Source organism: Calonectris borealis, chromosome 5 (genome assembly GCF_964195595.1).
Source record: "Calonectris borealis chromosome 5, bCalBor7.hap1.2, whole genome shotgun sequence".
Taxonomy (NCBI): Eukaryota; Metazoa; Chordata; class Aves; order Procellariiformes; family Procellariidae; genus Calonectris; species Calonectris borealis.
In genome coordinates this window covers 13,811,777-13,830,375 of record NC_134316.1, presented here as the reverse complement: position 1 = coordinate 13,830,375, position 18,599 = coordinate 13,811,777, and the positions used below count along the sequence as shown (strand labels likewise).

At 37.6% G+C, this 18,599-nt stretch overlaps 1 protein-coding gene across 1 annotated transcript in view; it reads right to left on the bottom strand.

Annotated features, from left to right (window-relative positions):
- BEGAIN (brain enriched guanylate kinase associated) overlaps positions 1-11,742 on the bottom strand; it is a 165,946-nt gene extending 154,204 nt beyond the window's left edge. The window contains exons 1-2 of the mRNA XM_075151084.1: positions 11,641-11,742; positions 8,536-9,406 (exon numbers count right to left, since the gene is read on the bottom strand). Of these exons, the coding sequence (XP_075007185.1) occupies positions 8,536-8,586 (51 nt within the window). The 5' untranslated portion in view covers positions 8,587-9,406; positions 11,641-11,742. The remainder of the gene's footprint in view (positions 1-8,535; positions 9,407-11,640) is intronic.
- Between the last annotated feature and the right edge of the window lie 6,857 nt (positions 11,743-18,599).

Here is an 18,599-nt window from a genome sequence, read left to right as displayed (position 1 = left end):
GTAATAATTAAAATATCCAAGGACATCCTATAAAATCCTAAGCTTGGGTTGCTGAAGATTGCATGAAATTCTTAAGACTGGGATGTTCTCCCACTTGCTACAGTCCTCTGTGAAAACAGACAGCCTTTTGTTTCTTTGATTTTAAATTTTAATAGACTTTATAAAGAATAATGCAGCTGTAGCAGCTCCCATTTTAGCAACATCTGTGTACATGTGTATAGTCTTAAGCAATAGTTCCTTAAACTTTTATTGTTTTAGCAGGATTACAACTACTGCTCTGGAGACATAATAGCATAATGTATCAGTTCAAGGTTTGGCACCTCAGGATTTCTGCAAATGCCATGCAAGTAAAGAACAACAATTTCCCTTTGCCCCCGTCCATAGGCGTAAATACCTCTTCCTCAACCAAACAAAGAATCTCATAAGAAAAAATTAAAAACATAAATATTTTTGGCTGGACCATAGAAGAAAGCGTCACCCTTTTTTTCTTTGTTTTTCAATTTTTAATCTTTTTTTTTTTCAGAGAAATCAGGAAAGATATTATCAATCTAGATGTATTAAATCCAGACACACAAACCTTAGCAACATTTTCAGGATGTCAGAGCTCTCACTAGTACTTAAAAACACTAAGTAAGCATGCCTGTTTAGTGTAAACATACCTGAGAAAGTTCTAAGCTAGTGAGCTTGACTACCTGAGTAGTCTGTCATAGTATCCTCTTCACCCTTTTCTGAGGGTGCCTTGACTGCTCGTATTGAGCTGACCTGGTTATATACATGCTTCATTGCAGTGCAGGAATACCTTTCTTGTTTGATCTCGTAAAGACACCAAACTAAAAGGAGTCCTGTTGTATCCTGTCTTGTTGTCTAGTTGTATCCTGTCTTTCCTTCCTTCCATACCTCCTAGAGCTGGTTTCTTCAGCTACTAAAAATAAACCCTCCATGTTTGTTCCACCCTGGAGAAAAGTTTGTGTACATGTTAAAAGCCCGCCCAGGAAGACAGAAACACTGCTGAAATAGTCACGTTAATGCACAAGTACTTGTCACATACCACTCAAAGAAGTGATTTGAGAGAGAGCTCACCATGCTTGTACTTCTAGGCAGAGATGCAGATTTTGTGGCTGGCATTTCTTTGCTTTGGGAAATCATAATTTCTACAGGCAAGCCAGATCTTGTTCTGCATGAGGCACCATTATCAAATGACTTGAGAGAAGGAGTTGTATCCAGGGACAAGGATTTCTCTAATTTGCGTGTTCGTGCTCCAACCACAATGCTATCACTTCTCAGACTCTCTAAGTCTACTTCGTGATGGGTTTTCCCATCTAGAATGTTCTCTTTCCAGCTTTCAGGAGACTTTCTCTTAATATGCAAATCATCTAGGCTTCTCACACTGGACGGAAAGGTACTTTTCAGTTTAGCAGCTCGGTATGCCCTTAGGCTCATGGGATCAAGCACTCTGAAAGTAACTTCATTAATAAATTGAGAGAATTTGAGTTTAGCTTCTATTTTTTCTTCCACAACAGACAATGAACTTGATGATCCTTGACTCACCAGGCTCAAATCAGATGCGGAGGAACTGCTTTTCTTGTGAGTCGTCTTCTGCTTCTGGAGCTTTTGGCTTGCGTTTCCCACTGTTGCTGGGTATAGAGAAGAGTGCTCCAGTCCGTGGATTTTTTCACCCCCTTTCTGACAGTGCTTTGATCGATGGGGTCGATAGCCTTCATCCTTATTTTTGCTTTTAACAAAGCTTTTAGCTTCTGACCTTGTGCTACCCTGTAACTCAAAGCTGTCCTCACTGGAGCTGCAGCGTTTTGAGTAACTGTTCATTGTCAAATCTCCAGAGAGTTTCCTCTCTGCATCAGTTCCCACTTCTGGTACACAGGCAGCCGTGGATGTGCTGCATGCTCTTTCTTCAGTCACCCTGCCAACCCCCTCTTGCTTGGCCGGTCTTCCAGGCACAGCACCCTCTGGCTTAACAGGGGAAATGGAGCCCTTTGACAGTGACTCCATTTATTTTTGAGTCTGGATGTCAGCTGGCATCAGTGAAAGTGGCATTCCCATAAATCCTTCTCTATCTTGTAAGACAACAGGCATGACTTTGAAAGGTATAACAGTGCAGCCACCACATTTTATCCCATATGCATCCCAAATTATGCATATGTTTCATAATTAGATCAATAGCACATTCTCACCATTTTAATTAGCCATACTAATGAACAGAATCTATAGGACATGCGTATTTTCCAGGGTATTGAGTGCTTAGTGGACGAGCATGGGCTTTCATTGATCCAAAGCAGCATATGATATATTCCTGTCTGTTGAACTGGAAACTGAACTACCATGATGTAGATCAATTCTCACTAAGTAAAGTCTGGAGTGATTCTGTTTCAGGGCTTTTTAAAATCCAATAGTAGAGAAGGTCATGCTATATTGTTCTGATACTACTAGTGTTTGCTATTCTATTAGAAAGCTGGTCTGCTGGACCCAGAAAAGCAAGAGAATGCAATTCTCACTTTCTACCTGCTTGTTCTTACCATAATTTTCATTCTAAAATAATTTTTAAAGGTTGGAATCCAAAGCAAGGTGCAATATTTCAGCATTGTAAATGAATCTGGAGTAATAATGATGGGTTCTTCCACTACCTTGCATATGAAGCTCTTCTTGTTCTTTATTGTCTTTATAGACGGGCAAGTCTGAACTGAATTTCTCTTTTTGCTTTGTATATGTGGGAACCTAAAGTGTTCACCTAGTTTAAGTGAAGTTAAGGGCTATAGTCTGATTTTATAATCAGCGTGAAGGTTTGGAGTGTCCCGATGATGTGCTGCCACAGGAACTGACTAGAGAATGGACTCACTGATAAACTCAAAAGGGTTTTTTTGCATCTCCTTACTTTAGCATAAGGTTGAAAGCAAGTCATCTAACCCTTTTTGTCTGAGGGGGATCAGACTCTGCTTACATCACTGTCATTGCCACCACCATGGCTTTCTGACTGATGAAATGCAACAGGTGAAGAAAGAAAAAATAAGCAAATCACAAGCAGAAACCTGAGTGACCTTCTTTAAACACAGGGGCAGGGTGACATGAGGAGGATCCCGGAAAGGGATTGAGGAGTAGGAGAAGGTGGCAGGGAAAGGGAAAAAAGTCAGTGAAAAGCACATTTAAAAGTATCATACATAGCTGACAGGTCAGCGGCAGCTTGGGTTGAAATGTAGTTCCATGAGCTTTTGAAGTGGACAATGTATTTAGGTCCCTCATTACAAATCACGTTGCTCACTGCACAGAATTTATTGTCTCCACATTGGTAATTCCAGGACTCATTGAAATCATAGTTCATAAAAGCTGCTGAAGTGTTGCAAATCTCTCAAATTAACATAGTAAGTGCATTCATTCTGCAAATAACAGGGGTACAAGAAGATCCTTTTAACACATCAGAAATCAATTGCTTTTACTGGAATTACTTTCTGAAATGTTTCCGTATTTTCTGTGGGACTGTGCCATTCCATTGCATGTTACAAACATTATCCTGATCACAGAGACAATGTGGCTTAAAATGCATAAATCCTGTTCACACTGTCTTGTTTTAGATGAATTTATTCCTCTCTCACTTGAATGTGAATGGTGACAGTTTAATGGGCTGGCGAATGCTTTTTATTGTCAACACAAAGATTTTCATGACCTCTTCAATGCAGTCAGGGAACAATACAGCACTACTCTCTTCTTGTAAAGCCAGAATTCAGGGCTTTTTCAGTATGTCCTAATACAGACTTCCGCAAACTTAAGGTTACTGAAGCAAACAGGATTCCCCAAAAAGGTAGGGTCTACACTAATGCATCTCGGGTCTTTTGCCTTCCAGGATCCATTAGAGCTTGGCAAAGTGTGAATTCTGCAATTTTAATGAACTTTATTAATATGTCTGTTTCAGAAACAGAGCGAGCCTCATTCTTGAGAATCTGTAATGGCTTGTACATATTTGGAGAAGAGCTTTTTTATTCATGAGGGGTTGGGCTCATTTGTGCATGAACAAATCTATGTTAACTACAAGCACAAATTCAGCTATCCATTGCATATGTGCAAATTTTAAGGTGTGAATCTGACAGAAGTCTGTGGTACAGCCAACAAAAATGGCTCATATAACTCTCTTCTATCGTCAGGAATGAGCCTATTTGTTCTGAAATATGTCATCTGTATAGCAGTCAAATATAATTTTTTTTTTAAATAGGAAAAATATCAGGTTGTAGGTTATAGGTAACCTAGGTAAGATATATAACACTTGTGGGGGTTTTATGTTGCTTATACTGCTGCTTCTTTTTTCAGATGATTTCTGCCTAACGACTTTAGGCATATGACATAGACATGTCAAATTATTAAGAAAAATAAATTAACCCACAGCTGCAAAATGACAAATAAGTCTTCTTACCTGAATGATATAGATCTTTTCACATGAATCCCTCTAAATCTTGATTGGAATAGATGTTATTAAAGTTTATAGTAACAATAACTATTCAGTGGTCTGTCTTAAATAAATTCACCAAATATATTCTTTAGAGGCTACCTGAATCACAGAAATTATTTCCTCTAGTCACATGTACAAATAGAGAAGATGAATTTTAAACCAAAATATGCTTAGAAATTTGGATGCTTGAGACTTTGAATTCTTTTATAATAATTTAATGTTCATGATTTATTTTCCATATGTTAAGTGACTTACTTTTTAAAGTGTTAAAATTATTTTGCCTTATATATTTAAATCTCTTTGAAGACATGCTGATAAAGAGCATTTCTTGTTCCAGTGCAAACAGGTATGTCTGTGAGTAGCAATGCATTGCTGCAGTAGTCTGTGCTGTACTCTTGAAACAAATATCTTCGGAGAGCTGTATTAATGATCAAATTCTTCTGTTATTTCTTGCTACAACATGCCTCTGCTAGGTGGATGTTTGCCTGATTTCTAAGTTCTTCTAAAACTGTCATATTAACATTAAAATAATCTTAAGAGAAAAACGTATGCATTAATTTTGCCCTATTTTAGAAATGGTTGCACAATTCAAGGAATAATACAGTATGTCTGTGCAAATTAATTGAAAACTGTCTGACCTAAGTGACAGACTTGACTGTAAATAAGATGTCCTTTGTTAGCAGCTCTGCCATTACCTTGTTAGTTGATCTTTGGTGAACACCTCCACTTTCTTCTGTAGCCACCATTAACTCTCTTTAAAAATTAAGGAGAATGAATTAATTCTTTTTCTAGGCATTGCTCCACAATCTTGTGTAATGAGACCCTGATCAAGGTGACATCTCTAGGTAACAACAAGACTCATGTAGTGATAATTCATAAGTGAACCATTTCTAGGGACTCAAGTGGATCCAGTTTGTAATTTTGTGTAGTGCAATGGCTAAGCTGTTCTATTCTATTTCAGTATTAATATAAGAATATAAATAGAACAATACTGATCCTTTCATACTAAATTGACTGCTGAATCTGAAACAGAATGATAGCTAAGATCACAGCTTAAATGGGACTTTCATAATGATTCATTATATCATTTGACAAGATTGAAGCATTCAGGGACTTGTCTAGTAAACTTGTTGCTTAGGAAAACACATGAAGATTTTTCTAAAGGTTAATTTAGGCTTATTTATATTCTAAGTGTCATTTTACACAGACCTTATTAGAAACTTGCATATTTTGTATAAAAGTGGAGCATAACAGAGTTACCTCTAAACATGACTTGATGCAATGTCATGTCTTTACCACTGACTGAAGATTTAAAATTGAAAGCTGAGTTTTGTGGGAATTAAAAAAAAATTATATTAATTCCCCCCTCCCTTTTAAAAAATATCCCTGTTTTTTAAACTTCAGGAGATTTTAATGTTTGCTGAAGTATCAGAAGCAAATACAAGCTATCTATGTAGCAAAAAAACTGCAGGAGGTTGTTATGACAACTGGAAGTTTGTGTAGAGCTCTGGAAGATGTGATCGTTTTTGGGTCAAACCAGACAACATTCAACAGTTCTAGTACTAAAGAAGTGTGCAAAGTTTTTGTATATTTAAAATTCTGCCTTTTGATACATTAACAATAATATATTCAGCAGATTATCTGCATTAAAAAAATAAACAAGTCTAAACGTTTTCCACATTTTGAGATTTATAAGAAAATTTTAGGTTATTAATGAAAAAAAAGTGTAAATCTGATTTTAAACAATATTGGGGTTTATTTTAATTCTAATTAAGGTTGGTTCAAGAGCGTTTTGTAGTAAGTGAATAGACTCCAGGATTTTGGATCAATAATTACACTGTTCTCCGTGCTGTTCTTGTTGCAGCAAAGGGTTTTTTCCATTATAATGGAGTGTGTTTCCTAAAAGTAATTTTATTTCTAGTTCTCAGTCAGCCTTTCAGTTGCTCGGAAATACTGCGTAAGCACCAGAGCCAAACGACCGGAGTTGGTAGGAATTGCAATTCATTTCCAAGTTCTCAGTTTGCCCTACAGATGTGTAAGTCCTTCAGCATACAGTCCACTCTCAAAATAGCTGTATCCCAACTCTTCCAGTGCCCATTCTTGTTCAGATATACTCTTCCCTCCTTCCTTTAACGAAAATTTTATCGCATCTTATCCACTAATCTTTGCACTTAATGCAGTTCATTTTGAAGTGTTTTATGGGACATTTCTGGTTTACAATTAAGTTTACCCCTTCAAATAATACGGATGTTCCTCTCTGGTTTTCTTTTAGCAGTGGTTTCTTGTTTCTTCTTTTTCTGTAATGGTGGCCAAATACTAATTTGCTTTTAATACAAGGTTGTCTAGCCCAGTTTCTTTCCCAACACAGTGTTGGTTTAAAGTCTTCTCAGCATTGTTTTATTTAGTTATTTTCCAGAAAGTGTATCGCATTTCCAAATTAGTGGGAATAATGTCTATTTCTAGGATGCTAGGTGTCACACAGCAAAAATTCCATTTCACTAAATATTACCTTCACCATCTTTTTTTTTCTTTTTAGAACAAATAATTTCTAATGGTCAGGAGACACAACCAGCATTGCCTATAATCATTTTACCTCACTAGGTTCTGCTTGAAAGTCTTGCAGTCCTAAGGAAAATTCCAGCAAACATTTGTTGTAACTGTAAGATCCAGCTGTCTTCAGGACCAGTAGAAGGAAAGTCCAGTTCGTTTACTTTAATGAGTGACTGTTAATGGGAACGAGTTAAAAATCTTAAAATGAGCTTTTCCTTTCTCTATCAATTATTGGTAGCTCAGTGAGAATGACAAACAGAAAATTGGACCAGTGCTGCCACCATTAAATCAGTCTGAATTCTTAACAAATGATAGGTTTTATTGGCATGAAAAGGGCGTGAAAAGGTACTGTGGTGTCTTACAGACCAGAGACATTTAAGAAACTCACGCTTCTATGCAGGAATCTGCATGGTGGACAGTGTCTGCATCCAACCTTGAATCTAAATTCCTCTAAATTCTCATTAATTTACCTCTCCACCATGATGAGGAAAACATTTATCTGTCTTACAACTACAGAGTGACCAAACACAATGCAACAAATTGCTGTGCCATCCTTCTTGCCAACAGTCACAAGTCTGATTCATTTGATCTATAGCTATATACTAGACAGAGCTGTGCTAAGCTTGAAAGAAGTGTTGAGCATTAGAGGAGAGATGATTTTTAGAATAAATCCTGCACCACCCTGAAAACAGAGTCACTGTTCTCTGACAAATGCTACAGCTGCAGTAAAACTAGAGCCAGCAACCCATTTAACATGCAAGCTATATTTATAGCTTTAAAAATGAATTAAAAATTAAGGAAGAGAAAAATGTGAGCACAAAATATTTTAATATACCAATTTTTAAATTATTTTTGTGGCAGTATAACAGAAGAAAAGAGTCTTTCCATTTGACACAGGTCCTTACTGCATTCAGTATCATACTGTCAGATTGCCTTCCATTACTGTGCAAGCAGCCAAATTAGTATCAGTTGTAAGCTGTTGGCTGTCGTGTCATCTGCTCCCTAGCAATAGAAAATTGCACTGTGGACTCATGTTGCTGTGTATATTTTTAAAGCTGCTCAAAGAAATGTACCAGGCACTTGCGGCATTAGATAATGACATTTGGTTACCCTTAATTCCCAAGGTATTTTTCCCCTTTCATTCTCCCATAAAGAGAAATTTTACTCTTGCTGAGAAAAGCCAGAGAAAGGAAGCTGCAGAGTCTGATCTTTTTTCAAGGGTTTTAAGTGATCTTTTATTTATGCACAGTTCAGACAATGGACTGCTTTGAAGAGAGGAATGCAAAATTATATGGAGGCTGATCTACAATATAGGGAACAGAGTCTAGTTAGGCTGAGCTTCAGAGCATATACGCTATAGAATTTTCTCCATGTTGGAACTTCTTAGCACTAAAAGCTTGTGATATCACCTGCCTGAGAGATTGTTGTCCTCATCCAAGAGAGATGGAGTTTCCTAGCTAATGGAAGATAATAACATCTGTGAATAACTGTTTCTTTATCAGATTAGTGTTTAGTGATCAACCGCGGCTGCATACCTTGACTGTGAATGAGTCCTCAAAATGCTTTCTGTCCTCTGTCAACATCATGTTTTTCTTGCTCAGCTTCTGCTTTAGCCAGCTGCTCCATGAGCTCTTCTTCTGTACCTTCTTTGTAGCCGTGCTGTAGGATGGGTAGGGCTGTAGGTCATCTGCATTACACTAGCATTTGATCTTCAGTTCACTTTGTAGTCGCTTGGTGAAAAGACAGCAAAATAATTGATCCTTCTGAGAATACAGATGAGGAGTCTTAGTTTCTTCCACTGCTCCTTGAACATGTGTGTTTTTAGGAAAGTGTCAAATCCTTTGAATCTATTCTTAAACCTGTCCTTCTTTGAGGTAGGATGGCAGTGTCATATGGCTTTCCAAATTAGGTATACCGTTTTCCTCATTTTACTCTCCCTTTTCTCTCTTCCTATTTCCCAGCCTCTATATCCTTTTATTATTATTATCATTATTTGGCAAAAGAGGAGGAAAAGGCGTAAGAAAATTTAAGACACTAGAGAGGAAAAGTGAGTGGAAGAATGGAATTAGTTTCTTATGCAAAATCAGACTTGGAATAAAAATACACTTCCTTTTTCTTCAGGTGGAATGAAAATATTTCCCACCCACTGAATTCTGCTTTATTTTAAAATTCATTATATTTTCTATACCAATTTAATTTCTTTTACTTAAATCCATTCCTAGTTTGATGCTGGATGCCACAGTCTGCAAGGCCTTGCTGTCTCTGAAGCCATGTAATGTCCCTTTTTGATGTGATACCGCCTTACTGGTGAATTAAGGCTACCCAAAGTCCATCCCAGTGATGTTTCCAGGAGTATTGAAGAGATCTTTCAGTACAGCAGCATTTTTCTTGTCATCTTTTTTACATCTGCAGGAATATGTAATTCTTCTAATTAAATGTTAAACATAGAGGGAAGTTTAAGACTGGGAGGAAAGTCTTTGCCAAATGCATAAACCACAAAGGAATAAGATGTTGCTATGATATTCTCTTTTCCCCCCGTCCCCCATCCGGTGAGCTTATTCAAATTAGTAAATTCTGTGTTAGATTGCGTTGTTCAAGAACATATTACAAAAATTCACAGTTCTTTGTAGTGAGTCAAGTCCCTGGGGGCCTTGACTTTCATAAGAACAATTGACCTGTACTAGGTTTGTGGGATTTCATTAGGATCATTCTTTTGAAGGATTAGGAAATCACAAAGGATAAGGAAGGAACAAGTCTTTTCATCTAGGCAATGCAATCTCCTTGATCATGAAGTCACCATTTCCCCTTGGACGCCTCACAAATGCAGCCCTCTTCCTCCTCCTCACCCTCCTAGTCTGTCTCAGAAATAGTTACCAATGATTGCTTCCTCTTGTTGCTGAATAGTAATAGCTGTGGAAATGATCAAAGCTTGTTAGTGGTGTTACTACTCACTGATGTCTCCTTTAGTCTTGTGGGAATGGTACCATAAGTTTTACTAATTACTGGCCTTGTTATAACTATCTTGTGTTTTCCTGAGATTTTGGGAAGGGCTGTGGGATGTCAGGCTAAACCTCTCCTTTATTAGCTTCTAATTTATTAGGATGTTCAGAGCTGGCCCTAGGAAGCTTAGTGTTGCTTGCAAATGGAAGCATATATTATTGTTCACCATAACTGTGACACAGTAATTTTGTTATCTCTGCTTTCATTCTTTATCTCTGCATATGCATAATCTGGCAAAGACTTTCTGTTTCTATTACACAGTAAATAAAGAAATGGTTGTTCCAGTTCCATGCTTCAATATGTCCTGGAAAAGTTTGCTTAAAAAAGCTTGCGTGCATATAAATGAGTTGGCTTGGCGGTATGCTTTAAATTGGTTGTTACAAATAATTTGAAAATAACTGGGAGAAATACATGGTAATTTCTTGACTTCTGTTGTCATGGGGTGTTGGAGGATGGATAACTTGAGCAGGAGGAAAATATTTATGTAGCTTTCTGTGAAAGTTAATGAAACAATCTGACTTTTTGCAGCATATTTTTCCCTACATAAAAAATTATGATAAATAATATTATTTGGAGGTATAGGACATGTTTGTGTTAAAAGTTTCCAGGATATTAGTATCAGAGCTGTAATGTTTCAGATGCAGCTACAATATAGTTTTGCTGAGTGCTGCAAACCTGTGTGTCTGCAATCAGAGCTGCATGTCATGGGAACTGGTGCTAAGCAGCTAGGACTAAATGAGAAAAAACATGTTTGTTTGCATGTGGATATGCGTGTGTTTGAACACCATATGTGAAGGTAGCCCTGTGGGTTGCCTGTTCCTCGCTTCTTTCTGCTACAACAGTTGCAATTTAAACATGAAGAAAAATATTGCTATTTTTTCCTTCAACTCCCATAGTCCCACCCCGTTTCATTATATTAGACCTGTTCATCAGGGCTGTTTAAATACTCTTGCAGAAAGCATGCTACAGTATGTGCTGTTTGTTTTGGCAAATGGCATGCATTTATGTTGTTTCTCATACAAACAATTATTTCATCTGTATACTGTTGGGTTTAACAATGACTGACTAATACTTTGTATAATGATACAAAGTCATCCATTACAAATATTTTCCTTCAGCATTTAATACAAACCTGAGGTAGGTTTAATGTGTACATATTAGCTTCATTAATAATATTAATGCCACTGTCTGACTTTTTCCTTTCTTGAAGATAGAAATGATTTTGCTAATTTCATACTTAATGGCCAGCAGCATATCCAGAATACATATTCTAGTTCTGATGAGATCAAATAGACATGTTCCATTATGTGTATTATGCAAATAAAAGATACATAACTAATTTTAAAAAAACCCTATCATGACAGTCAGTTATAAATCATTCCATTAGCTTTCTAGCACTGCAGCTTTGGGAAGCTTCATCCATATAATTTGCTGTCTTGTACCTTAATGTGTTAAGTATTTCCTTTTTAAGACAGTAATGTCTGCCAAATGAAACAACAGAGCATGTTAATTCATGTTTAAAGCAGGCATTCAGTTGTCATATTGCAGCACCACTAATTCAATGCTGAAGACTTTTTTACTACCTGTTATACATTTTAAATGAAAAAACAAACATGCTGTTAAGAGAAAGCAATACTTACTTGAGAAGGATTCTGCAAGCTCTGTTCTGCTGGTCCACAGACTGAAATGATGGAGCCAGATTTAGAAGTAGCTTATTAGGTGCATGCTGCTTCAACAGTTACGGCTTTTCTTTTTTTTTAGCTGAAAGACAGGATCGCTTTCTTTTAATGAAGCCAGCATAGAATGATATGCTGTCCATGTTGCTATGAGAGCATAAACTTGCAGAGCAAAGTCAAGCAATTGCAGAACAACTTACCGAGGGTCATTCGCTATCAACTTGCCAGTGTTTTTCTGTGTAGTCACAAACTTTAACAGCATCAAGGAGGGTCATGGTATGTCACAAATGCAGGAAATTACTTGTTAGTCATGTACACTTGAGATTGAAAGTGATTGAGTCAGTATTGTTTGTGAATATAAGTAGAAAACTGGGTAGAGCCAATATCTTTCAATTGAAACACCCACTGAATTCACTTAAGAGGGGACAAGGCTCTGATTACACTCAAAGCACAGTACCTGCTACTCTCCTTGGCTCTGGTTGTCGTATGCTACTTCTAGAGCTCCAGCCCTGAGAAAGGAGTGTAAGAACTGCCCCAAAGGGATCACACAAATGTGAAAAACTAAGGCGTTTTTTTTGGCTTTGGTATTTTTGGAGAAAAATTTTTAAGCATCACATTTTTCAGTGTACACAAACCATTGTAATTATAAAGGCATATAATTACAGTTATAAAATAATCCACATGTATCTATATATTTAATATACAAAATCATACACGCTTTTGGAGTTTTAGTGATGGCACCATTTAAAGTATTTAAATGTTAGAATTCTGCCTGTGTAAAGCCCAACACAAATATGTACATCATGGTCCAGTAGTCAATTATATCTGCAGTATTGCACTGCAGAGAAGAAACCATTCTTTAAATTTAGCCTTGCATTTTGAAACATTCTACTTTAAATTGTCTTTTGCCCAAGGATGCTTTTGGATAGGGAGAGATCTCTGATGTATTTATCAATTGGAAATTACTCTGAGTAGTCAGGTTTTGGCTTATCCTGATCTGGCTTGTCTAAAAGACTGGACCTTTAATCTCTAATGTGAAGACAGAGGTGAACTTATGTTATTACCCGTGCTCTGCATCATTAGCTTGCCAGCCTGAGGTGGGGAGATAGCCAATGGTTAGCCACACCTCCATGCCTTGATTTGAAACAAAAAAAGGTGTCAGGGGAAAGGGAAGGGTAACTGGTTATATTAAGTTATTGCACTGTTGCTGTTGAGTTTCTACACGCATCCCAGAAGTGTGGGCACGCTCAGGAGCTTTCCCTTACAGTTGCTCCTCATCAAGTGTCAGGAAATTTGGGTTTATTGCTCCCACTGAGTTTTGAACATTGAACAATGTGCAAGACCTGGGTGTTCAAGGAGGCAGATCTTCCCAGCATTCTAGGGGCAAACTTTTAATAGCAGCACCTTCCTTTCACCAGAAAAAAAACCAGACCTTGCCTCTTGAAAGACAACAGTTAATGCCTCTGGACTGACACTGGATTCAAAACTCAGCAGAAGCTGCTGAAATCCAGCACTCATTGCTTCTAACAGCTGCAAGATACAGACGTAGAGCAGAGGTTTCTAGCTCACGACTCCCGGTGGCTTCAGTAGTAGAATGGCTCCTGTAGATATAGGACCTTGTAGCACAAGCACATCCCTGCTTGTGTTCCCATTTGCTTTAACCACTGGTGGCATGGAAAATATTTGGCTGCTCTTTATTCTGTTTTTTTTTCAGCAAGGCCAGTGCATAGCTCTGTAACTAGTTTTTCCAGGATAAGATCTCTTCACTAGCAAATTCTTCCCCTCAGGCTCCACTGTATCTTAGGAACAGACTGGTGAGTTCAAGCCAAACGCATATGGGCAGTCGTTATGTGCCAGGACCTCCAAGACATGTATGGGGAAGGGAGGAGGAACATTGCATTTCTTATGAGAAATGGCATTTTTTTCCAGTGGGGTGACACGAGAGGAGAGGAAACATGACTTCATTTGCAGATTTTGCTTTAGCCACTGCCATACTTACAGCTGGGAGGTTAGAGAGACAAAATATTACTCAGCCATGTGTGTATACCCCTTTTTCCTTTGGCTCTTCCAGGTGTAAAAATATTTTTCCAGGTGTTAGTGGTCAATTCCAAATTGGCCCAATGAAATTCCAGTTCCAGCTTCCAAATGAAAGTAAGGCAAGGCAGAGAAACTCCTCATTGAACAAAATTTCTGTCATGAACTACAAATAAACTCTCTTTTTTTCTGCCTCCTTTTCCATTCCTCCATCTTCTTGGCTTGCTTTTTCTTTTGCACACTGTGCATTTCTGTACCGAACAAGTCTCCTTTCATTCCCTGCCCCTCCTTGAGCAGAGCTTTCTCCTGAATCCATAATCCTATTGTGAATTCCTGTACCGGAAACATGAAACATTTCAGAATGAATGGCTGGCACAGCCACTGAGCTTGGGGAAAGATACAGAATTTATGATCACTAGCCTGGCTGAGAAAACAGTAATATGATTGATTCTAAGTATGTCTTGCAGAACACTGCTATCTAACCACTCATTCTTTCTCATCTTTTTTTTTTCTCCACCTCCCTCTTCTCTCAGTAAAATAATTGCTAACAATAACCTCAGCAGCAGTAGGAAAAGAAAGTACAGTAAAGGCTCAACTTTGAATTTCAGCGGTAATATGACTGGAATCTTTGGTCTTCCCCTTTTATGGGATTTGAACTGGATATTTTAAAACTCATTCAATATGAGGGGAGCAGGTCTTGGAAGGGTGAGGGAATGAATGCAATGAAGCAGTTATTTCTAAAAGTTGGTGCTTCAAAAGGTAAAAGCAAAAGTCTAGGGCAAGACATACCATTGTTCAGTTGGTCATTGGTATAACTCAATTTGTTGGTAACTTTATGAGAACAGCATGCAATTTTTATTGCACCAAACAGAATAAGGATTAAATTCCCCAGTACGTTCCAGCTCAACTTGAGTGAATAACAGGGATTGCCACAGAAATACTGTTGGGTAACTTCAAGCATTATCTAAGTGTTTAGTGCCTATTACTGCCACCTTCTTTCAGTGTCACCTTCTTTCAGTGTCAAGTTTTAAATCCCTGTTGTCATAAATATTCTCATCACCTCAAATCTAGATATAAAATAACCAAAGGTTAGCATCTAGAGAACTATCCGATGCAAAATAAAGCATTATTCTTAAACAAAGACAGTAGTTTTTTCTGAAACAAACTGCTACGGAGTGTGATAAATTCATGAGCATTTGGAATTTTTACTATATTTGTAAGTGTATACGCACACACATGTATAAATGTACATACATATGTACATATTTTGATTTGCAAAGTAATTTATGCTTCCATGGGAAAAAATGAAAAACTCCCTTTTTTCATTTACTTTCCTCAGACCAAGTTATTGTTAAGAGCAAGGTTGCAGTAAGAGTACTGACAGCGTGTCTGAATGGTATCTTATGGTTTTAAAAGGAGCCTACTTTGTGGTGTTCAGGCACTATTTGCTTCCCATTATCATGTTCAGAGCTTGGAAATGTGTCTTTTTAAAATCTTTCTTTGCTATGCCATGGGAAAAATGTCATGAAAACAGTAAAATGGAATGGCCACTTGTGTTTGAATATAGGCTTTTTCATTAAAGTGACCAACCATTATGGTGAATTTAATGTCTTTAATTGGTCTTGCTCATCCTCCCGTCATGGAGTGATGTAAGCAGGGAGTTTGGAGAAGGAAGCTTACTCAGCCCTTGTGTATGGGGTGTATTTTCTATTGCTAAGCCACAACATAATGGAAGTGGCTTGATAATGGCCTTCAAAATCTTTCCCTGACAGTCCAATGGCAGTTGTGCAAAACTTCACAACCCCCAGTCTTTAACAGGGAGAGAGAAACAAAGAGGGCATTGACGTTCCTTTACTAACTCAAAACCTACAGAGGAACACTGTCAGGGTGCAGCTGGGGCTGGGGGCTCCCAAGGGCGAAGAACCGCAGGGGCTTCCCTGGGGCTTGCAGGGCAGGAACCTCACAGCCAGGGCCTTGTGTTTGCCCTGCAGTGCCGGGGTACATCTCTTGGATGGCTTTGGGGAAAGTCATATGCTCTTGTTGACTGGAGTGGCTCGTTAGGAGCAGAAGTCTTAGGAAGGATTAGGCATGCAAATGGTTTACATTGGTGCAGCAGGACTTTTGGACAAACATAAAATCATCCCTTAAAAATTGAAGATCTGGCTAAAGCTATTTGCTGGATTTGACCTCAGTCTAGAAATAACTTCAACTGCTCTGATCCTGCATTTCTAAACAAACAAAAAAAAAATGCCCAGCTTGTATCCTGAAGACCTAAGTTGTACCTTGGATGGGGAATTATTCTGGCTTTCTAAGTCCTCTGGGATTGTTCAGCAAAATAAATGCATCTCATCTTGCTGCAGTATACTTATCACTCTGTTGAGTGTAATCAAATATGGGGAGAGGAGAGGGGAGATAACCTTGAGAGCGGGGGTGTGCTACAAATTCAGGCAGTATATAGCAAGTTCCCTTTCACATGTGCACTAATCTTTTCTCCCAACATGTTTATCATTCTCCACACATAGCCTGCTATCTGCACATCAGTCACGCTCAACTTTCAGCAGCCTGGCTATTGCACACCTACACACAGATTCCCACAGTCTTCATTCATTTCACATTTGTATCAGCATCTAAACACCTCTACGGAAACCATACCATACAAAGAAAATGAATGTGGTTAATGAGTGTGTTTGTGAGGAGACCTCTCTTTTGCTGGGAGATTGTCATTCTGGACACTTGTAGGTTAGATTTTGTATTCCAGTAAACCCTGCCTCTTTTATTTAAAAAAAAAGCCCATACAAATATCATATGCAATGACTTTTGGGAAACATAAACTTTACTTTTGTCAAAAGAAACACATAGGACTTTGATAATGTCAAGCTGAGAACATTATTAAAAGTAGGGGATATTACACACCCTGTTGAAGCTATTGACTCCAAGATAGCTTGGAAAAAAAAATACTTAACCTTGGGTCAGCACTGCTAAGAACATGACCTGTTAACAATCTCTACCTTTAAATTTCAAGTGTATTTGGTTAACTCTGGAAATAAAGCTACTAAGCTGGAATGCTTTTAGAATTTATGAACTATTTTTGTATCCCATTCTTTTTGTCTGTTGCTTTGAGTCTTTATGGATTTTCAGCAAGAGAGTGTTCTTTATACCATCTGTAACCAGCATTTTTCCAATATGTTGCCAATGCTGCTTCTCTGGTTATTTCTCCTAAAATTTCTTCAAGAAGATGTAGCGAAAGCAAAATAGAAAAATCAGACTCCAGATGTCAAATTGATTTGCAGAAATGCATATGCCTGTTAAGCTCTATTTAGCCAGCTTTTTGCTAAGTATATTTGTTGTGCATTGTTAAATTTGACTCACTTGAAAATGAGTCTTTTTTTCAGACCGTTCAAGGTAGAAAAGGGACATTTACAGCCTTATATCATGCTAGCTAATGTGAGAAAACAGGCCTCCCAAACCATAAATGTCTGTCTTGTTTCTAAAGACAGAGAATGTAAGCTACTTCTTAGAACTGACTTTTAACCATTTTTCTAACTGGTCTTTCCTAATCTTTAGCAAAGTAGGAATAGAAATGAAATAGTATAGAGTATTATAATGCATTACAGGTAGGAAAGATTACTTATGATTTAGACAAAATATTCCCACTATGAAAAAGTTAATCAACAACTAGTTCCAAAATAATGTTTGCTTGCTTGAATGACTGAGGACATATTGATTGCTTTAGGGCGCATGTTTCAGCCCAGGACATAATATGGCTATTGTTTTAGAGCCTTACTTTGCCTGCTTTTCCCTTAGAAGGGAATATGAAGAACAAACAGATATTTGTCGGGACTGTAACTCACCAAGATCTGCATGTAACCCTAATCTTGTCCAGAACCCAAGCATATCCATCAGCTCTGAAAATTGAAAATTTGATTTCAGGGCAGGTGTCATTAACATACTGATAATTGGACATGACATCCCATTCTACCAGGTAGCATGACAGTTGGAGGGTGGTAATAATGTGGGCTATTTTCTTTGCTAAAATGTAGTGTCTCTCCTTCAGGAACTGATGGATGGTTTCTGTCAACAAAGAACACCATACTTACTGGCTAAATCGTAATAGCACAGGATCAACATTCTTAAGGTAATTCTTATGCAGAAAAGAATTTTTCAACAGTTTATATGACCTATCATGTAAAACAGCCCATTTTCTTCATCTCTCAGTCTTATGAAATGTACTATAGTTTAAATACCCCATAATTTATTTAAATTTCAGATCATGGAATCATGTGATTCTTGGATTTAATTTATAAAAAGAGGAAGCTGTGCTTTAGCAGGGTTACCTGCTAAATGTTGCATCTGCAAAGATACAGAAGTGAGAAACCCCAAAACAAAGATCCAACATTTATTTTAAACTGTAATTAATTTGTATCATGCCTGACTCATAAAACTACAGTTTTGATTAGCTGGAAATGATGGTTTGTTCACATTGCAATTTCCAGTTTAAAGATGTTTCAGGGCACTCTGTAAACAGCATGGTTGTAACTCCTCAAAAGACACGATCCAGCTCCAAATAGACCTAATGTGTTGGGAAGTGCTGATCTAGACTAAACTCAATCACTCTTCAACATATTTGATTCTACTGAGGAAAAATAATAGTATCTACTGCAGTAATGATTAAATGCCAAAATGCAAGTCTTAGGTGATCCCCTGTAGATGCACACATACAAGAGATACTTTTAATAAGCTTTTAATAAATTTGTGGCAATGAGGAGGCTCAAAGTTTCATCATCCGAATGGTAATGTTCTGATAAATTTTGGATCTTCCCAAAAATCAAGGACCTTCAGAAATTTAGCCTGAACTTGTGATTGAACTGATAGATATCCCATTTAGGATT